This window comes from Molossus molossus, unplaced genomic scaffold (genome assembly GCF_014108415.1).
Source record: "Molossus molossus isolate mMolMol1 unplaced genomic scaffold, mMolMol1.p scaffold_m16_p_6, whole genome shotgun sequence".
Lineage (NCBI taxonomy): Eukaryota > Metazoa > Chordata > Mammalia > Chiroptera > Molossidae > Molossus > Molossus molossus.
In genome coordinates this window covers 56,426,305-56,449,078 of record NW_023425399.1, presented here as the reverse complement: position 1 = coordinate 56,449,078, position 22,774 = coordinate 56,426,305, and the positions used below count along the sequence as shown (strand labels likewise).

The 22,774-nt window shown below is 40.7% G+C and overlaps 1 protein-coding gene across 6 annotated transcripts in view; it reads right to left on the bottom strand.

Moving 5' to 3' along the window:
• TXNRD3 (thioredoxin reductase 3) overlaps positions 1-14,411 on the bottom strand; it is a 97,267-nt gene extending 82,856 nt beyond the window's left edge. For 2 of the 6 annotated variants that reach the window (XM_036245419.1, XM_036245418.1), the window contains exons 1-2: positions 14,190-14,387; positions 157-229 (exon numbers count right to left, since the gene is read on the bottom strand). In XM_036245419.1, the coding sequence (XP_036101312.1) occupies positions 157-229; positions 14,190-14,348 (232 nt within the window). In that variant the 5' untranslated portion in view covers positions 14,349-14,387. Of the gene's footprint in view, positions 1-156; positions 230-13,927; positions 14,070-14,189 lie in introns of those variants that run through there. The other 4 variants (XM_036245424.1, XM_036245420.1, XM_036245421.1 and 1 more) reach the window with 4 other exon arrangements.
• Positions 14,412-22,774: the final 8,363 nt, after the last annotated feature.

Sequence of the window (22,774 nt, the reverse complement as noted above, 5' to 3'; positions counted from 1 at the left end):
TGAAAGTAATCTACACTAAAGTATATGTCATATAGAGGCTCATGTTCTACATAAACAGCTCATCTAACCCAAAGAGACTAGAGCTTTGAATTGAACAAAGCAAATAAAAAGAACTTTATCTTGTTGACCCTTATTGAAACAACAGTATATACTAACCATTCCACTTACCAACTTGATCAAGTTCCAAGATATTACATTCAACTCCCAAAGAAGAAAAGAGTTCCTTAACCTGTAACAAAAATTTACTTGTTTTTACTCTCACAAGGATTCAACAGTTATGAAATACAGATATAGTAATAAAGGATGTCCAAAATAAATGTTCTTCAGAATTATGAGCTCTGGCCTATGTTTTTGTTTATTTTTTATTTTAATCCTCACCCAAGGATATGTTTTTATTGATTGTTTTTTGAGAGAGAGGAAGAGGGAGAGAGAGAGAAAGAGAAACAATGATGTGAGAAAGAAACATTAATTGGTTGCCTCCCATATATGCCCCAACTGGGGATTGAACCCAAAACCTAGGTATGTTCCCTGACCAGAAATCAAACTCTCCAGCTTTCGGTGTATGGGATTATGCTCCAATCAACTGTGCCACCCAGCCAGGAGGTTTATATTTTTTTATTCCCTTCCTCTACACATCTTCCCAGAATAATCTCAGCCTATCTCTTCCCTTCTTTTACAATTTGAATCCTCAATTTTCAACTCTATAAGTTTTGCCCAAATCCTTTTTCTGAACTCAAGATAGGCAAAAATATTTCTTCACCTGAATGTCCCCAGGCACCTCAACTACAACATGCCCAAAATAAAATTCATCTTTTTCCACATACCTTTCCCTCTGTTTCCTTTAAACAGTCATTAAATCATTCAACAAATATTTATCCATCGAATATCTACTATGTGGTCAAGATATATCAATAAGTAAAACACAATTCCTGACCTCTAGTAGGGGAAACAGACAAATAAACGGACAATTCACATTGTCGCCATTCAACTGTGGCCTGAACAAAAACTCTAAGGCCTTGCTATTCAAACAGGGGACAAAGGACCAGCAGCATGAGCATCACCTAGCAGCTTGTTAGACATGCATAATCTGGCCCTGGATCAGAACCTGCATTTTGACAACTTTGTGAAGCACTAACTATGTGTCACTTTAATGCCTCCCTCTTTTGCAACATCTTCCTACCTTAAACTAACTCCCCATCTATCCAATTAATTACTAAGTCTTATCAATTCTCTATGTTGAACTAGTTCACCTTTCTAGTTCCTAACAGCTACTATCTTAATTTGAGCAATTTCTTAGTAATATTCTAGGAGTTCTCTCTGCATCCACCTTTGTCCCTTCTAGTTCTCTAACTTGCAGCTAACATGGTCTTTTAAAACCCACTTTTCACCATTTACTTAAACCCTTCAAGGTCCTCTGTCCTCAAGATAAAGTCCAGAGGTTTTGATTCTAGGATGGAGGCATAGGAGCCTGCAATATTCACTCCCTAACAAAACATCCACAACTGATGAAATTATTTTAAAAAACAACCATTTAAAGTCTCTGAAAATTGTCCTAAGGGCACACAACAAATGAAGAAACATGTATTCAAGAAAATCTACTTGATATCAATAAAAACAGGGAGTCGAAACTCACACCCTCCCTCCTCTGTTGTAGATCAACTTGACAGAAGTTCCACTTCAAGTGAGCAGCCAAGGAAATGAGGTTTCCTACTCCTTGAAATCTAGTCACCAAAAGGGGTGGACCACCAGCATTTTTCGGTCTCCCCAGCAGCTCTGAGTGGCAAAGGCTATATTCCTGATGAGTGTGGTCAAAAACATGGGTGCTCCCTTCTTCCACCAGTCTACACTCAGAGATCGAAGGCTTTACCCCAGGATAAAAATACTGGGGACCTGATCACCTTTGCCTCAGCCCACCTGTAAGATGAAGTTCCAGTCTGGGTGAAGTAAACTAAGAAGACCATAAGCTACTGCCCCACCCAGAGCTCTGCCCATAAAGCAGGGTTGTTACTCCAAGAGAATCAGGTCATTGTCCCCATCCCCAGCTCTGGAGCAAGGTCTCAGCAATTTTGCTCAGGAAAAAAGGTAAACCATAAGATCAGAAAGCTCAGAAGCTCAACCCAAAGGAAATGACTTTATTTAAAACTGGAGGGAAATTCAAATCTAAAGGGTATCTTGAAAATAATGAGAATATTGGTGATAAGTAATAAAGAAGAGGCTAGTAGTTCCAGAAGAACAAGTTAACCTGTAAGCCAGTGAATTCACCAGAAAAAAAAGAAAAAAAAGAAAAGAAAAAAACAGGGAAAAAGAGAGCTAAGAATACTACTTCTAGAGTCAGAAAAGTATCAAATTTACCATGAAAACTATCTCTGCTAAGGGGTCTAGATTTAGCTGGATAAAAGTATGGAACAATTTATACTCCAGGACATGGTCAAAAAGAATAACACAACCAGCCTGAAATCAGTGGCACGTAACATCTGATACCAGCATGAGACAACAAATATAACACAGAAATTCAACATACACTCCCTGCTAAAATCCCTGTCATCCCAGGGTGACTATGTATATAGGACTGTGTATATATACTCAAGGCTGTACTCTCTGAGGAGTGACATCAAAGGCTTCATCTTTGGGTGAAAATAAACTTTCCTAAAATAATCCAGACAACTCACTATAAATAAATAAACAAGCAAATAAAAAAGAGCTATAGTAAAAGAGGAGTTCAGTATCTAAACACGCTATATTACCTAAAATGTCCAGATTTCAACAAAAAATTACTAGACATACAAATAAACAGGTAAGTGGGTCCCTTCACAGGACAAAAAGCAGGCAAGAGAAACTCTCTCAGGGGCCCAGATGTCATACCAAATAGTCAAAGTAGCCACTGTAGGTATGTTCAAAGAATTGAAGAAAACTGTTTCAAGAAATGGAGGAAGGTATGATAATATCTAATCAAATAGAAAATATCAATATAAAGATAGAAGTAATTTAAAAAAACAAAAACAAATGTACATTATAAAGTTAAAAATTACTAAAACTAAAATGAAAAGTTAACTAAAGTATCTCAACAGTTGATTCAAACTGACAGAAGAAATAGCAAACTTGAGGATACATCAATAGAGATTATGTAACCTTAAGAGGCAGGGGGGAAAAGAATGAAGAAAAATAGTCTCAGAGAAACATGGGACACCATTAAGCACACTAACATACACATAGCATGGATACCAGAAAAAGGAGAAAAGAGCAGGAAAAAAATGTTTTCAAGAATGTCTAAAAATGTCCCAAATTTGATGAAAAACAGACATCTACATTATCCAGGAAGCTCAAAGACCTCAAAGTAAGATAACTTAACAAAAGCTCTGGAAAGTGGTCAAAGGTCTACAACAACCAAGTATATGCTCAATCAAGAAAATGTCACATTTGAATGGTGGACAATTTTGTATATTTGTAGTTGCCCTTTCCCCATTGACTCCTTGATACTGCCTGCCACAGTAAGAGGAAAGTAACAGGCCAGACCACAGTTCCCTCTGACAACACAGAGAGAGCATACAGACCAAATTTGCAACATTCTAGCCTGTTCAAGAACTGCCTGATGGATTGCTCCCTGTGATGCCTATTTCAGAGTTCAGACAGTCAAAAATGGCTGGGGTCTCAGGTTAGGGGAAGCCATGAGAAGCAGTGGGCACTGCTTGTGAAAACCAGGAGAAAACTACAAATCTGAAGACACCTGGGGACAAGAGATTACAGGCAGAGGAATACAAAGCTAAGGCCACTAAAAGAAGCAATGTGGAGGCTTTTTAAAAAGTTAAGACATTTCGAAACAGCCATGCACAAAGGAGATTTGAGCCCATGTGTGAGAAGTACAAATAAATGCCCAGGGAAGACAACTGCTCAGAAAAGAACTAAGAAGATCTTAAGCTTTCACACTGCACTAATTAGTTAAGTCCTTCCCAGAATGAAGCCAGTATGCTAAGACTGGAAGAAACAGCTATTTTACATAATGGTTTCACATATACAATCCACTGATTAGATAATTATAAACCTCATGACCACCCCAATAAGTCAAGCATCCATCTAACACCATATAATTATTAGAATATTATTGACTATATCCCTTATGCTGTATTTTATATTCCTATGAATATTCTGTAACTACCCATTTGTACTCCTTTATCCCTTCAGTTTTTTACCCAACCCACAAAAACCCCTTCCCATAAGGTAATCATCAAAATGTTCTCTGTTATCTCTGAGTCTATTTCTGGGCTGCTTGTTTATTTTTTGTTTTAGATTCCACATATAAGTACAATCATACAGCATTTGTCTTTCTCTGTCTGACTTACAGCACAATACTATCTATGTCCATCCATGTCGTTGCAGATGGCAAAATTTCATTCTTTTTTATGGATGAATCATATTCCATTGTATATATACATCACTTCTTCTTTACCCATTCATCTATTAATGGACATTTAGGTTGCTTCTATATCTTGGCTATTGTAAATAATGCTGTAACAAACATATAAATGCATATGTCTTTTCAATTTAGTGTTTTAGATTTCTTTAAATAAATACCCAGAAGTGAAATTGCTGAGTCCTTCTTTGTCTCTTGTTATGCAGCCACTGTTTTCAAGTCTATTTTGCATGGTACAAGTATCACTAACCCAGCATTTTTGTTCCCATTTTCATGAAATAGCTTTTCCACCATTTTACTTCCAGCCTGTGTGTCTTTCAATATGAAGTGAATCTCCTGTACACGGCATATGTAAGGGCCTTGTTTTGCTATTCATTTGGCCTCCATATGTCTTTTAATTGGAGCATTTAATCCACATGCAATTAAAGTAATTGTTGATAAATATGTATTTATCACCATTTTCTTATACATATTCTTTATCCTTTTTCTTCTTCTTAAAGAAGACCTTTGAACATTTCTTGTAATACTGGTTTGGTAGTGATGAACTCCTTTAGCTTTTTCTTGTCTGGGAAACTCTTTACCTGTCCTTCAATTCTAAATGATGGCTTTGCTGGGTAATTTTGACTGTAGGTCCTTGTTTTTTGGTTTTTTTTCCCCCATCACTTGAATATTTCTTGCCAATCCCTTCTGAACTGCAAAGTTTCTGTTAAGAAATCAACTGACAGTCTTATGTGAGCTCCCTTGTAGATAACTGCTTTCCTCTTGCTGCTTTTAAGATTCTCTGTCTTTTACCTTTGGCATTTTAATAATGATGTGTCTCGGTGTGGGACTCTTTGGGTTCATCTTGTTTGGAACTCTCTGTGCTTCATAGACTTGTACATTTATTTCCTTTATCAGGTTAGGGAAGTTTTCCACTATAATTTTTTCATATAGATTTTCAACTCCTAGTTCACTCTCTTCTTCTGGCACTGCCATGATATTACTATTGGTACACTTAACATCTTCCCAGAAGCTCCTTATACCATCCTCATTTTTTTTGGATTTCAGTTCCTTTTGCTGTTGTGATTGTGAGGAGATAGATGTAAGTTAAGTATTGAGAAATGGGACGATGGGAAGGGAAGGCTGAGACATGGGGGAAGTTTGAAATGACATGGAGCTCAGCACACAGGAAGGCAACCCAGAGTGCAGCATATCTGGAGGTTTATTTGGACCTCATATCTCAAAATAAAAATAAAATCAACACGGACATTGTGCTCCCAGACCGGAAACTCCCAACCCCCATTTATAGAAATGCAAAGGCTCCTGGAAGGAGCACAGGTCAATTACATAACAAAAAACCCAGAAAGGCTGGTTTCAAGTAAGGTAAAGTAATTGCTAAATGAGTTCTGCATAACTATAGAGTTCTTATTGCAGAAAGCCAGGTCATCATAAAAGGATGATAAAAAACCAAAATTGGACTTAGAAAAGAAACCAAAAGCAAGCATAGGATTGCCAAAGGGTGCTTCCTTCCTCCTCACTAATAGTCTGGGAGAAGTTGACATTATCAAAAAAGTAAAGCTACTAAGGCCCCTATAGATAACCTAGGACTGAACCCAGTCAGGAAACACAAGCTTTAAGATGTATAGATGTTGCTAAGGCAGAATTCCTTGAAAGGTCCAATCAGAGGCTAGCAAGACATATCTACCCGTAGACAACAGAGCAGTACTGGCAATCCACATTGGTCCCCTCCCCACTGTGTGGAGTCTGTCGGTCTTTCAAATAAACTTTTCTATCATTTACTATTGGTCCATGAACTCATTCTTCAATTTCACGATACAATGAACCCAAACACTGCCGCTTGGTTTCAACTAGTTGTTTTCTGCTTCTTTATTTTCCAAATCTCTGATTTGATCCTCTGCTTTACCTACTCTGTTAATTCCCTGTAATGTATTCTTCATTTCAGTTATTGTATTCTTTATTTCTGACTGATTTTTTATGTTTTCTATCTGTACTTTTATGTTTCTCTCTTTTTGTTAAAGTTCTCACTAAATTCATCTACTCTTCCCCTAATTCATTGAGCATCCTTATAATCAGTGTTTTGAACTCTGCATCTAGTAGATTGATTGTCTCCCATTTTGTTTAGTTCCTTTTCTGGAGTTTTTTTCTTTTATTTGGGACATATTAGTTTGTCTCCTCATTTTGGCAGCCTCCCTGTTTTTGTTTTTATGTATTAGGTAAAGCTGCTATGTCTCCTGGGCTGGACAACCTTATGTAGTAGGTTGTCCTGTAGGGTCCAGTGGCACAGCCTCCCCATTTACCTTAGTTGAGCACTCCAGGTGCTCCCCACCCCTCATGTGGGCTGTGTGCATCCTCCTATTATAGTTGAGCCTTGACTGCTTTTGGCACTTCAGTGGGAGAGATTTACCCCCAGGACTACTGGCTATGAGGACTGGATGTGAACACTGGAAGATTAGCTGTGCTAGGGCCAAACCCACAGAGTAGGACTTACTTCAGCAGGACTCTGGTGCGATAATAACTCTATTGTGACCCTCAGTTACTGCACATACAAACCCTGGCAGTTTCTTTTTGTAAACAAAAGGGCCTTGAGAAACCCAAATAAAACTATAAGGTTAATAATGGCCTTGGAAAACTCAGAAAAACCATGAGAAGAAAGAGGTTAATGGTTGCCCTGACCTTTAACACCTGCTCTTGTTCCCCCTTCTATCAGCACCCCCCCCCCCCCATTAACAGTGCCAAAAGCAGTACCAAGAGTGTAGGTTTTTGTTTTGTTTTTTTCTGTAGTTTGTGTCTACATAAGTGGGCAACAAAGAGGTTCAGGGTTGTCGATTTGGGGAGAGCCTCACTTCAGCCCACCGGTGAATGAAGTGCTCCTTTACAATTGGGCTGTGCATCTCTGGTTATCTCGCTGACACCTTACAATATTTGGAGGCCCCAGCGAGATCCCTGGTGCTTTATGACACCAGGGTATAGACACCTAGTGTTGTAGCTCACTGTCCTTAGAATCCAACTTGTCTTTAAGCTGCCCTAATTAACAACCTCAGAGACAGCAAGATGAACAATGGGGAATGTTATAGACGGCTTTAGCCCCATAAAAATTAACTAGTTTGACCTTCACTGGGAATTTGAAAAGCAACATCCTTCAAGAAAAGGGAGGACACAAACGACCCCAAGGCCAGAGTGTCCTGCATGCTCTGTAAAGAAACTGATAGGGAGAAACTGAAGCTCCCTTTACCCCATAAAACTGTAACTGTTCAACATGTGTGTATTGCACCTGACTGACCGCTGATATCTGTCTCGAATTTGTTAGTTTTTAAAACTTGGATAATGGAATGAATAGCAGGACAGATGTATGCTGACCCAGTTCACCCAGTTCCCTTTCGCCTCAGCTCCCTCCCCCCTCCGTTCCCTCCTGCTTATCGCTAACTGCCTCCGCTTCTGTACAAGCAGCTTGCTTGCTCTGCTAAACTCTTGAATGACCCCTGCCCTATATAAGCAACCCTCCCCCTGAGCTCGGGGCTGCAGTTCTCCTCTGTGTAGGTTGGCTGCAGTCCCTGCGCAGGTAATAAAACATCCCCAAAAACTGAAAAATGGAGTCTGAGTGTGGTCGATCTCCTGGGTTACAACACTAGGATGAATGGCCTCTCCTGGTCTGGTCACCAGATACCTGTAGTTCTTCAGGGGGGTACCACCTGAGATGTTCTAGGGCCCCAAAGATCCTACTTAGGTTTCTGATGAGTGGCTGGGAGATGCCAAGACGTCCCCCAAAGGATTGAAGGAGACCTGGTAAAAAGCCTCTGGAGATAGGTTCTGGTGATCGGTCTTTCTGGGTGACAGTGAGGGCCAAATGTGGCATACCTCTCCTCTCTGGAATCCCCCTAAGATGTTAGGTGGGGTTCATTGTTTCCTCTGGATAATAAATTTTCCTTGGCTGGCCACTGGGGCAGAAGGGGAGTCTGATCACCCCCCAGGAACTTCTGGTGTGTGAAATGTGACTGTCTAAATATAACTTTGTGTGCGTGACTGTGCTCCATGACACTCGTTACGGAGCCTGTATAAGTCCTTACCTGTGGTCCCATGATGACCTCATAAAGCTAAGGGCAGTATCAGATTCTTGGGGACATTCTGGTCTCCACCTGCAAAGTTGATCCATGCCAGGGGGTTATACCAGCCTGCCAATGCCAAGAGGTGTCTAAATCTCCATGAGGGAAACAGCCAGGTGAAAGAAGTAAAAAGTTTCTGTATTGTGTGTCTTCCCTTGTTTGTCCTTGTCTGCCTCCCTACTGTGTCTCCCTCAACTTTGTTACGGTTAGTCTAATCATGGATAGCAACCCTAGTGCCCAAAAGACCTCATTGGGTTGCATAGTAAACATTCTTAGAGAAGAATTTGAGGACGGTTCTAATTAAGGCGCAAAAATATCTAAAGGAAAGTTAAGGACCATCTGTGAATTAAATTGACTCACATTCGGGGTGGGCTGCCTGACATGGGATCCTTTAACCCTGAGTTAGTGCAGGCAATTTGGAATCAGGTCACAGGGGAGAAAGGACACCCAGACCATTCCTCTATACTGATCAATAGCTTGATTTAATGAGATATCTACCCCCATTGTTAAAGAGCCAAGTACTCCAGACCAGGGCACAAATACTGATAATGGGCCCCAAAAGAAACCTGGGAAAAGGTAGGGAGGCAGAGATACAGCAAAAGCCCGAACAAGGTTCCGGCACAAATATTTACTCTTTGGTCCCTAATTAGAGATTGCCTTGATGCAGTGCAGGAGGCTAATAAGGTAGAAAAAAAGGGTGTAGTGAAAGACTTGACAAAAGCCAAGAAAGGTTATGAGTCCTTAAAGACTCCCCCACTGCCTTCCCTACAGCTGTAATTAATATTTGTGCTTTGAAAGCCTTGAAAGAGCTCCCAACAAAAAGAATTTACTAAATCTTACATCCATCAAACAAGGACCTGAAGAGCCATATCAAGATTTTGTAGCTCAGTTGCTACAGGCAGTTAACGGAATAATAAGTGATTAAGGAGCCAGCACATCAATAGTTAAACAGCTTGCCTATGAGAATGCTAATAAGCCCTGCAATGAGGCGCTGAGCCTTTACCATAAAGAAGTCCTCTTCCCTAGTAAGGCAGGAGGAAGCGGTGAAGGGTGATACTTGTGGAAAGCCAGGTAATTTTACTAGGGAGCGCAAGCAGCATGCCAGCACCCACAACCAGTCAGGGAAAAAGCAAGTAGAACCAGCCCCAGCTCCATTATACAGTAGGGGAAATGTCTGTCACCCCTGCTCAGGTGTTCCAACCAGGGTGGAATCCAGAACTACAATCCGGAATCTCTACCACACCACCTCAGGGAGTGCAGAACTAGACTGATGCCCCACTGCCCGATAGGTATTAACACCAGAGATGGGGCCACAGGCTATTCCAACAGGGGTCTATGGGCCACTACCTAATGGAACAGTAGGTTTAATCTTAGGAAGGATTAGTCTCACTATGAAAATGTTACAAGTGTTGCCAAGAGTTATTCATTCCGATTATTTGGGGGAAATAAAAGTTATGGCCCAAACCACTATAACCATTATATAAGTCTTACCTGAAAATAGGATAGCACAAATTGTAATTTTACCACATCAGGTGGCTGGGAAAGTGCTAAAGTGCTATCAAAGGAACCTCGGGGAGAGGGAGAATTCTACTCCACAAATGGAGCCTATTAGGCACAATTAATTACCCAAGGTCACCCTAGAATAGAGCTCAATTTAAAGAGACTAGAATTTGCCCTGGCCGGTTTGGCTCAACGGTTAGAGCATTGGTCTGCGGTCTAGAGAGACCCGGGTTTGGTTCCCGCTAAGGGCATGTACATTGGTTGCAGTTTGTCCCAGGCCCTGATTGGGTTGTGGTGGTGGCAGCCACTTGATGTGTCCCTTTCACATCGATATTTCTCTCTCTCCCTCTCTCTCCCTCCCACTCTATCTGAACAAAAAATGGAAAAAATGTCCTCGAGTGAGGATAAAAAAAAATTTTTTTTTAAATAAAGAGAATTTAAAGTCATTTTAGATACAGGAGCAGATGTTTCTATAGCCGATTTATAAGGAATAGAACAGGTTTCTAGGCCCCAACAAAGTGCACAGTTTATCAAATAGAAAGATTCTGAGGGCAACACTAGGTCTTTTTCAAATCCTACATTTTAGATCATTTGCCTATTAATCTATAGGGATGGGACCACCTCCTTCTGCCCCCTCAGAGGATGCGAAACTCCCCCATGCGCCCTGGCTACAACACACAAACAGCTGTAGCAGATGTACCAAGAAGGGGGAGCAGCCGGAAAGGGGCCATTCCTGCCAGTGGGCTGCTGTTCAAATCCCACATGGTGCAGAGTTCCCTGACATGCATCGAGACTGGGGTCCAATGTGGAGAACCCCTCGTCCTAGAAAACAAGAGCAACAGATGGCGGGCAGGCATGCAGACACTCACCCAGAGGCCACAGGGGCCCACAGGGTGCCCCAGGGAAGGCAGTCAGATCGCGGAAGGGGCATGTTCCTTTTGTGCCAGCCCAGGAGAACCCACAGGTTTGGGCGCAGTGAGTGCAACAATGCACATTTCCTATGGAGCTGTTAATTTTGGGGAATTAGGTGCGGGCATGAAAGGCTCTTGGAGAGAGTTAAAAAATACTTTACCCCGCACTAGGGATAACTGGATGATGCTTCCCTTTCCTGCATCCTTTTGAAAACTAGGGTCAGAGGAAATTTCCCCATCCCTCTGCCCACAGTGGGACCCAAACACTACTGGGGGTGGGGGAGGGGCTTCCTTGGACACTTTTCACCATGCTCTCCTGGTAGGCCTAAAGGCCCAATTGGTTGAAATAACCCAAAAAGAGATATAATAATAGAGACACTCCTAGGAAAAAAACAAGATAAAAGAATAGCAAAGGTAATAACAGTCTTAAGGAAAACAGGGACCATAGAAAAGGATCACCCTAGAAAGGGAAACATGAGGAAGAGCCAGGACAGCAGGCCTAGGTCCCGATTAGGGATACAAAAGACAAGGGCAAAGTCAGGTGTAGAGGAACAAAGTAAAAAGCCATCTTTAACTTAGAAAAATAACAGTGCTAGGGCTCCTTCCAACTGAGCGCTCTGGAGCCCAGAATAATATGAGACAATAGGGGACAAACTGGTTCATTTCCTGGTAGATACTGGCGCAGCAGTCTCAGTACTGACCAAGCCAATGGGGCCCTAACCTACCTCTGGACTTCAAAGAGGACTATAGACATTGGAGAAAATAGTGTGACTCATTCATTTCTGGTCATGCAGGAGTGCCCATACCCCCTACTCAGACATCATCTCCTCCAGAGATCATTCAATTGCTGGCCACTGCCACTCCAGGCCAGCCCCACATCCACAAGACATTAGCCATCAATCCTGCCAGCCTGCCTCCAGACAATGACCCAGAGAAACCTCTATAGGACTGCCTGGAGGTAACTGACATAGTGCAGACGGGCCACCCAGAACTTAAGGATGTCCCACTGCCATCATCAGACCTCAAGGATGTCCCACTGCCATCATCAGATGAGGTACTGTTCATGGATGAGAGCAGTTATGTCCAAGAAGAAATCAGGTATGCTGGAGCAGCAATAGTAACTCTGGACTATATCATCTGGTCACCGTCATTAACTAGAGGAACTTCTCCCAAAAGGCTGAACTCATAGCCCTATGAGAGAACTCATAATCCAGGTTCTCTGATGGGGCAAGGGAGATCTGCTGCAGGTAAGAAAGCTTAGGAGGCAGACCTAAAACCAGTGGGGCGTCTCCAGATACACTAGGTCAGAAAATGACTTAGCCAAGCACAAACAAGCCATAAAAAAAATCAATAGATAGTGGACAAGAACAGGCATATAGACCAGTGGAACAGAATAGAGAATCCAGAAATGGACCCACGGCAATATGCTCAATTAATATTTGACAAAGGTGGCAAGAGCATACAGTGAAGTAAAGACAGCCTTTCTAATAAATGGTGTTGGGAAAATAAGACAGCTACATGCAAAAAAATGAAACTAGACCATCAACTTACACCATACACAAGAATAAACTCAAAATGGATAAAAGACTTAAATGTGACTCAAGAATCCATAAAAATCCTAGAAGAAACTGTAGGCAACAAAATTTCAGACATCATATGCAGAAGAATTTTCACTGATACATCACCTAAGGCAATAGCAACAAAGGAGAAAATGAACACATGGGACTATATCAAATTCAAAAGCTTCTGCACAGCAAAAGATACAATCATCAAAATGGAAAGGCAACCCACTGTATGGGAGAGCATAATGGCCAATGATATATCAGATAAAGGGTTAATTTCCAATATATATAGAGTGCTAATACAACTCCACAAAAGGAAGACAAAGAACCCAGTTAAAAAATGGGCAGAGGAACTAAATAGACACCTCTCCAAACAGGACATACAAATGGCTAAGAGACATATGAAGAAATGCTCAACGTCACCAATCATCAGAGAAATGCAAATTAAAACAACAATGAGGTATCACCTCACACCTGCCAGAATGGCCGCCATCAACAAATCATCAAACAACAAGTGTTGACGAGGATGTGGAGAAAAGGGGACTCTAGTACACTGCTGGTGGGAATGCAGACTGGCGCAGCCACTATGGAAAACAATATGGTGTTACCTCAAAAAAATTAAAATTGAACTTCCATTTGACCCAGTGATCCCACTGCTAGGAATATACCCTAAGAAGCCTGAAACCAATCACAAAGAATATATGCACCCCCATGTTCGTAGCAGCACTATTTACAGTAGCTAAGATCTGGAAACAGCCCAAATGTCCATCAGTAGACAAATGGATAAAAAAGCTGTGGTACATATACACAATGGAGTACTATGCAGCTATAACAAAGAAAGATCTCTTATCCTTTGAGACAACACGGAGGGACCTGGACAGTATTATGCTAGGCGAAACAAGCCAAACGGAGAAAGATAAGTATCATATGATTTCACTTATTTGTGAATACAATGAACATAACAGTCTGAGGAATGGGGTAGTCCCAGAGACGTGGAAGTGGAGTACAGACTGACAATCCCTAGAAGAGGGGGTGGTGGGGGAGAGATAAACCACAGAACTTATATGCAGTATGCATAAACAATGGACATGGACAACAAAGCTGGGGACAGGGAGGGGAGGGAGGGGGAGGGAAGAATCAGTGGGAGAAAAAGGAGAAACATCTGTAACAAAAATAAACTAATTAATTTTAAAAACTTAAAATTTTTTTAAAAAGAGTGTAAAAAGGAAAAATAAATCTGGGATATCTTTCAGTACATATAAGCAAAGGATTAATATCCGAACATATCAACAACACCTTCAAAACAGTACAAAAAGAAAACCACCTGATAAAGAAAAGCAAATGGACTGAAAGTTTCACAGAAAAGGAAATTCAAGGCATCTATAAACACATGAAAAGATATTCAACTCCATCACGAAATGTAAAATTCAAGTCACAATGAAATACCATTTCTTAATTACTGTAATGGCAACCTCTCCAATGGAGCCTAAGGAGCCGAGCAAAAGGTCCAGGTCCTGGCTTTGTGTAACCATCCCAGAAAACGAGTCCAGAGTCCAGGCCTGCAGGTATGCACAAGAGGGCGGACAGGCCTCGCTAGGCCGAAGGTCCAGGGACGCAGGAGGTAGGACAAGGCGGGGCTCCGGAAGAACCGGTCTCCCTCTGGCTCTCACAGCTTCACCCATGCTGGCACCGCCCCCGCCCCGCCTACCCGCGTGCTGTGTGGACAGTAGCTCTTGCTGAAGATCATGACTCGGTTGCCCTCTATGAGGCCCAGGAGACGGCGTCGTAGTTCTTCGCGGGCCTCAGGGGACAAGCTGCTGGTCCCGGGGGATGACAGACGAGCCCGGCGCCCCGGCAGCGATGACATGGGCACGCCATGGACAACGCCCAGGCGGCGGTTGGGAACGGCGCCCACCTTCGCGGATCCGGCCGACTTCTGCGCCCGCGACAGCGGCGGGGGCGGCGGCGGCGGCGGCGGCGGCGGCGGCGGCGGCGGCGGCGGCGGTTGCGCCAGGCCCTCGGTGTTACGCCGGGTCAGGCCTGGCCTACTCAGAATGACCAAAATGCAGGCCGCAGTGCAGGGCCTGAGGTTGGAAGGAAGAACCGCAAACGTCCCCCAAGCTAAGCACCTGCAACAAATCCCCAACACCGCCGCTTGTCCCGCCTCCCCCCCCCCCCCCCGCAAAGCCCCTCCTGCGCATGCGCATGTGAAGTAGGCCACTGCGCAGGAGTTACCCACCCTTGCAAAGTGGGTGGCTTCACCGGGCCGTGGCCAGTTGCCGCTCAGTTGGTTGAGAGCACTTTCCTGCGCAGAAAGGTCACGGATTCGTGCTCACAGGCTACATCCACGGTAGCGAGCGTACAGGAGGCAACCTATGGATCTGGCATGGATCTCTCTCTCTGTGTCTCTCTCGCTCTTTCTAGCTCCCCCTTTCTCTTTCTCTCTCAAATCAAGATCAGTAAAAATATTTAAAATTAAAAAAACATGGATCCTGGTCAGTGTTCTCAGTAGTTAGAGCCTTGGCTGGCACACTGAAGGGTCACGGGTTTGAGACCCAGTAAAGGGCACGTGCCAGACTTGCAGGTTGGATCCCGGCCCCCAGTCCGGTTGCACGTGGAAGACAACCAATTGAGGTGTCTTATATCAATCTCTGTCTCTCCCCCTCCCTCCCTTCCACTCGCCCTAAAAATCAATGGGAAAAAATATCCTCCGCTGAAGATTAACCACAAAAAAAAAAAAAAAAAAAAAATGGGTCGGTGCTGCATACCATCTTTATCGCTGTCATAATCCCAGGGCCTCCCGTAGGGGACTTTCCAGTCCTTGTAATCTCCAGGAGCCTTAAAAGTAGATATAATCTTCCCCGAGGATGTCTGAATCTTATGGAAATTGTGAATAAATAAAGCCATCTTTAGGAAAAATGGCATTTTAAAGTTTATTTCCCACAAACTAAATAAAAATACTACATTCCTCATCACAAGGCAGTTTGCAAATGAGTTTCCTAAATCACTACCTCTAAGCCCCTACCCAATAGGTAGAATTCCGAAGGCCTACCAAAAAGGGACCCTGAAATCATCTGCGCCAGACAGCAATCCTATAGCCATTATTTGGATGGTTGGGTGGGTAGGTGGAGGACCTCAGGGCTAAACTTCGTCTTGGTGACTTACCGTCCCCTGTGCTAGGCAAATGCATGAAATCCCACTAAAGACAGGGGCTCAACCACAGGACTAACAGGCATGGCTTGCTCCCTCTCAGGTGTCATCTCCTAACCTGACCCCACTGGGTCCTTGTGCCTCAGATATTTCACACCCATTTCAGCCTTAGGGAATTAGCATTTTCTGCATCCTCAGCTAAGGATGTTCCCCCTCCAGCAAGACACCTGTAAAGAGGCCCGCATAATGAGGAACTGTTTTTGCCTTTGTTTTTTTTCCTTGGAGTTCATTTTTCTTTTTCTATTCCTTAAGTGTACATTTAATTCATGTATCTCTTCATTATTTGTTAAAATAAATATTAATTTAGCAAAAAATAATATATATTCATTATTTTTCTGCATAAAAACTCAAGCAGCCTGGGCCCATTTGGCTCAGCAGTTGGAGTGTTGGCCTGCGGACCAGAGAGTCCCAAGTTCGGTTCCCGTTAGGGGCACGTGCCAAAAAAACAAAAAAAAACAAACCACACACACAAAAAAATCAAGCAACACATAAAAGTAGACAGGATAAAACTAAATATAATAACCGTCCCAAAGTCTAGTAAAAATATTATTTTTAAGCTATCATGCCCATATTTCAAATATCTCTATAAACATTTAAATATATAGAAGTATATATAGAGAGGTACTGTTCTAATATATGGTCATGCTAATTTTAAAGAAAAATGAAATTTTAAGAAAAGAAGCTAAACTGTAACTGTGGAAATTACTTATTCAGACATTTTTTTCCAGAAGAGATATTAGTTTCTCAAAGGTCTCTTTAAATAAAAATGATTATAAACAGAGATTGAGATAATTAATTTTTAATGTATTTTTCAATTACACTTTACATTCCATACTATTATGTATTAGGTTCAGATGTACAGCATAGTGGTTAGACAATCATATGTTTTATAAAGTGATCCATGATATTTCAAGTACCCACTTGGTACTATACATAGTTATTTTTTTCTTTATTGTTGAAATTATTAGAAATGTCCCTCCTTTTTACCCTCATTGACACCCTCCACGCTGCTCCTGCGGCCCAACACTGCCATCCTTCTGCACCACACTGTTGTCTGTGTCCGTGGGTTACGCTTATATACATATAAGATTTTTAAACCAATTTTGATTTTAATTTTTTTCAATTACACTTGACATTCAATATTATATTAGTTTCAGTTGTATAGCATGGTGTTTAGACATTAATATGCGTCTAGTACCCATCTGATACTGTATATAGTTATTACAACATTATTGACTATATTTGCTCTGCTGTACTTCAGATCCCAGGAGTATTTTTGTTTTTTTGTTTGTTTTATATTTATTGTTAAAAGTATTACAGATGTCCCCCTATTTTCCCCATTTACCCCTTCTCCCCACCCCCATGCCTTCCTGCCTTCTCCACACTATTATCTGTGTCCATTGATAATGCGTATATACATATAAGTTCTTTGCTTTATCTCTTCCCTCCCACCCATTCTCCTTCCCTCTGAGGTTTGTCAGTCTGTTCCTTATTTCCATGTCTCTGGATCTATTTTGATTGCCAGCTTATTTTATTCATTATATTCCACAAATAAGTGAGATAATGTGGCATTTGTCATTCTCTGACTGGCTTATTTCACTTAGCATAATACTCTCAAGATCCCTCTATGTTGTCTCAAAGGATAAGAAATTTTTCTTTCTTATAACTACATAGTATTCCATTCTGTAAATGTACCACAACTTTTTTATCCACTCATCTAATGATGGGAACTTGGGCTGTTTCCAGATCTAAACTATTGTAAATAGCGCTGCTATGAACATAGAAGTGCCTGTATTGTTCCTGATTGCTGTTTCAGGTTTCTTAGGATATTTTCCTGGAAGAGGGATCACTGGATCAAATGGCAGTTCAATTTTTAATTTTTTTGAGGAAACACCATATTGTTTTCCATAGTGGCTGCACCAGTCTGTATTCCCACCAGTATACAGCACTAAAGTACCCTTTTGGCCCTGGCCAGTTTGGCTCAGCGGTTGGAGCGTTGGCCTGTGGTCCAGAGAGACCCAGGTTCGGTTCCCGCTAAGAGCACGTACCTCGGTTGCAGTTTGTCCCCGGCCCTGGTTGTGTCCCTTTCATGTCGATGTCTCTCTCTCTCTCTCCTTCCCACTCTATCTGAACAAAAAATGGGAAAATGTCCTCGGGTGAGGATTAAAAAAATTTTAAAAAATAAGTAAAATAAAAAATAAAGTACTGCCCTGGCCGGTTTGGCTCAGCGGTTGGAGCGTTGGCCTGTGGACCAGAGAGTGCCAGGTTTGGTTCCCGCTAGGGGCATGTACCAAAAAATAAATAAATAAATTGTAGTAGAGCCCATGTGACATCAAGTTTAAAAAAATAAATAAAGTATCCATTTGTTCAGATCCTCAGCAGCATTTGTTATTTGATGATTTGTTGATGGCAATCATCCTGGCAGGTGTGAAGTGATTGATACTTTATAGTTTTAACTTCCATTTCTGTGATGATTAATAACATTGAGCATTTTTTTCATATGTCTCTTGACCATTTGTAGGTCCTGTTTGGAAAGGTGTCTATTCAGTCCACTGCCCATTTTTTAATTGGATTGTTTGCTTTCCCTTTGTTGAATTGTATGAGTAATTTATATATTTTGGATATTAACCCATTAGCTGATGTATCATTGACAAATATGTTCTCTCATACACTGGGTTCACTTTTAATTTTGATACTTCTTTTGTTTTGCAGAAGTTTTAGTTAAATGTAGCCCCATTCGTTTATTTCTCTCTTTGTTTCTCTTGCCCTAGACAATGTATCGGTGAAAATTCTGCTTCATGTGATGTCTGAGATTTTGCTGCCTACATTGTCTTCTGGGATTTTTATGATTTCATAACATACATTTAAGACTTTTATCCATTTTGAGTTTATTCTTGAGTATGATGTAAGTTGGTGGTCTAGTTTTGTTTTATTTTTTGCTTGCACCTGTCCAATTTTTCCAACACCATTTACTGAAGAGACTGTATTTACTCCATCGTATGCTCTTGCATCCTTTGTTAATATTTATTGAGAATAATGCCTTGGGTCAATTTCTGGGTTCTTTTTCTGTTCCATTGATCTATATGCCTGTTCTTGTGCCAGTCCAGGCTGTTTTGATTACAATGGCTTTGTAATATAACCTGATATTCAGAATTGTGATTCCTCACACTTCATTCTCTTTTTTCAATATTGCTGTTGCTATTCAGGGTCTTTTTTTTTTTTTTTTTCCTCATCTGAGGACATTTTTCCATTTTTTGTTTAGATAGAGTGGGAGGGAGAGAGAGGAAGAAAGAGAGAGAGAGAAAGAGAGAACCATCGACATGAAAGGGACACATTGAGTGGCTGCCACCCACATGACCAACCAAGGCCAGGAACAAACTGCAACTGAGGAATGTGCCCTTAGCAGGAATCAAACCTGGGTCTCTCTGGACCACAGGCTGATGCTCCAACCACCAAGCCAAACCAGCCAGGGCTCAGGATCTTTTTTTATTCCATATAAATATTTGGAGTATTTGTTCTATATCTGTGAAATATACCGGTGGTACTTTAATAGGGATTGCATTCAATCTATAGATTGCTTTGCGTAGTATGGCATTTTAATGATGTTGATTCTTTCAATCCATGAACATGGTATATGCTTTCACTTTTTTATATCTTCCTCTATTTCTTTTTTCAATGTCCTGCAGTTTTCTGAGAACAGGTCTTTTATCTCCTTGGTTAAGTTTATTCCCGACAATATGGGCACTCCTATGTTCATAGCAGTGCTGATTTTTGTTGTTGCAATGGTAAACGTGATTGTTTTTTAATTCCTCTTTCTGAGTGTTCATTATTGGTGCATAAAAATGCCATCAATTTTTAGATGTTAATTTTTTATCCTGCTACTTTGCCAATCTATTTATCAAATCTAGTAGTTTTTTTATGAAGTCTTTTGAGTTTTCTATGTTTAATATCATGTCATCTGCAAATAATGGTAGTTTCACATAATCCTTTCCAATTTGGATGACTTTAATTGTTTCTTTTCATCTGGAGGGAGAGAGAGGAAGAGAGAGAGAGACATTGACATGAAAGGGACACATCAAGTAGCTGCCACCTGCATAACCCAACCAGGGCTGGGGACAAACTGAACCAAGTTACGTGCCCCTAGCAGGAATTAAACCCAGGTCTTTCTGGACCACAGGTCGACACTCTAACTACTGAGCCAAACTGGCCAGGGCATCAGTACTATATTTAATAAGAGTGGTAAAAGTGGGCATTTTCATCTTGCTTCTGTTCTGAAAGAAAATTATGTTAGTTCATACCCATGGAGTATGATGCTGGCTGTAGGTTTGTCATATATGGCCTTTAATAAGTTGAGGTGTGATCTTTCTATTTCCACTTTTCATAAATGAGTACTGTATTTTGTCAAATGCATTTTCAGCATCTATTGATATTATCATATGATTTTTATCTCTCACTCTATTTAATTGAGCGTATTGCCGTGGGTCCATTTCTGGGTTTTCAGTTCTGTTCCACTGGTCTATATGCCTGTTCTCATGCCAGTACCAGGCTGTTTTGGTTACAGTCGCTTTGTAGTATAACCTGATATCTGGTATTGTGATCCCACCTACTTTGTTCTTTTTTTTTTAAAGATTGCTGTGGCTATTCGGGGTCTTTTTTGTTCCATATGAACTTTTGAAGTATTTGTTCTAGTTCTATGAAATATGTCATTGGTATTTTGATGGGGATTGCATTGAATCTATAGATTGCTTTGGGTAGTATGGACATTTTAATAATGTTAATTCATCCAGTCTATGAACAGGGTATGTGCTTCCACTTTTTTAGATCTTCCTCTATTTTTTTTTTCAATGACCTGTAGTTTTCTGCAAATAGGTCCTTTACTTCTTTGGTTAAGTTTATTCCTAGGTATCGTAATTTTCTTGGCGCGATGGTAAATGGGATTGTTTTTTCAGTTTCTCTTTCTGTGAGTTCATCATTGGTGTACAAGAATGCCGTCGATTTCTTGACGTTAATTTTGTATCCTGCTACTTTGCCAAATTCATTTATTAAGTCTAGTAGATTTTTGATGGAGTCTTTAGGGTTTTCTATGTATAATATCATGTCATCTGCAAATAATGACAGTTTGACTTCCTCCTTTCCAATTTGGATCCCTTTTATTTTTTCTTCATGTCTGATTGCTATGGCTAAGACTTCCAGTACAATGATAAATAAGAGTGGCGAAAGTGGACATCCCTGTCTTGTTCCTGTTCTTAATGGAAATGATTTAGTTTCTGTCCATTGAGTATGATGTTGGCTGTAGGTCTTTCATATATGGCCTTTATTATGTCTAGATATGATCCCTCTATTCCCACACTGCTGAGCGTTTTTATCAGAAATGGATGCTGGATTTTGTCGAATGCTTTTTCAGCATCTATTGATATGATCATGTGGTTTTTATTCTTCATTTTGTTTATGTGGTGTATCACGTTTATTCATTTGCGAATATTGTACCAGACTTGCATCACTGGAATGAATCCCACTGGGTCATGGTGAATAATTTTTTTGATGTATTTCTGGATCCAATTTACTAATATTTTGTTCAGTATTTTGGCGTCTATGTTCATCAGGGATATTGGCCTGTAGTTTTCTTTCTTTGTAGTGTCTTCTTCTGGTTTGGAATTAGAATTATGCTGGCTTCATAGAATGAGTTTGGAAGTCTTTCTTCTTCTTGAATTTTTTGAAAGAGTTTGCAGAGAATGGGTGTTAGTTCTTTTCTGAATGATCGGTAAAACTCCCCCGTGAAGCCATCTGGGCCTGGGCTTTTGTTTGCTGGGAGAGTCTTGATTTCATCTTCAATTTCTTCTGTTGTTATTGCTCTGTTCGAGTTTTCTATCTCTTCCGGGAATAGTTTTGGGAGACTGTGTGTTTCTAGAAATTTGTCCATTTCGCTTAGATTGTCGAATTTGTTGTCATATAGTTGTTCATAGTAGTTCTTAACGATCTTTTGTATTTCCGTGGTGTTGGTTGTTACTTCTCCTCTTTCATTTCTGATTTTGTGTATTTGGGTTCTCTCTCTTTGATTCTTGGTGAGTCTAGCTAAGGGTCCATCAATCTTGTTTACCTTTTCAAAAAACCAGCTCTTTGTTTCATTGATCCTTTGAATTGTTTTTTTGGTCTCTATGTCATTTATTTCTGCTCTGATCTTTACTATTTCCTTCCTTCTACTTGCTCTGGGGTTTTCTTTTTGTTTGCTTTCTAATTCTTTAAGTTGTGAGGTTAAACAGTCAATTAGAAATTTTTCTTGTTTTTTGAGGTAGGCCTGTAGTGCTATGAACTTCCCTCTCAGAACTGCTTTCGCTGCATCCCATAGATTTTGTGTTGTTGTGTGTTCATTTTCTGTGGTTTCCAGGAAGTTTTTAATTTCTTCCTTGATCTCCTCGGTGACCCATTCATTGTTTAATAACATGCTATTTAGCCTCCATGTGTTGAAATGTCTTTGCATGTTCTTGTTGCAATTGATTTCTAGTTTCATGCCATTGTGATCTGAGAAGATGCTTGATATGATTTCAATCTTCTTGAACTTGTAGAGATTTAGTTTGTGTCCTATCATGTGGTCTATCTTTGAGAATGTCCTATGTGCACTTGAGAAGAATGTGTATTCTTTAGTTTTGGGGTGTAATTCTCTGTAGATACCTATTAAATCCATTTTGTCTAGTGCTTTATTTAGAGTCTCTGTTTCCTTGCTAATTTTTTGCTTAGAGGATCTATCCAGTGCTGTCAATGGGGTGTTGAAGTCCCCTGCTATGATTGTATTGTTGTCGATTTCTCCTTGGAAGTCCTCCAGAAGATGTTTAATATATTTTGGTGCTCCTATGTTGGGTGCATATATGTTTATCAAGGTTATATCTTCCTGTTGGATAGATCCTTTCAATTATATAGTGGACTTCCTTGTCTCTAGTTATGGTCTTCATTTTGAAATCTATTTTATCAGATATGAGAATTGCTACCCCAGCTTTTTTTTGCTTTCCATTTGCTTGGAAAAATTTTTGCATCCCTTCACTTTCAACCTATGTGAGTCTTTTGTTGAGAGGTGGGTCTCTTGTAAAC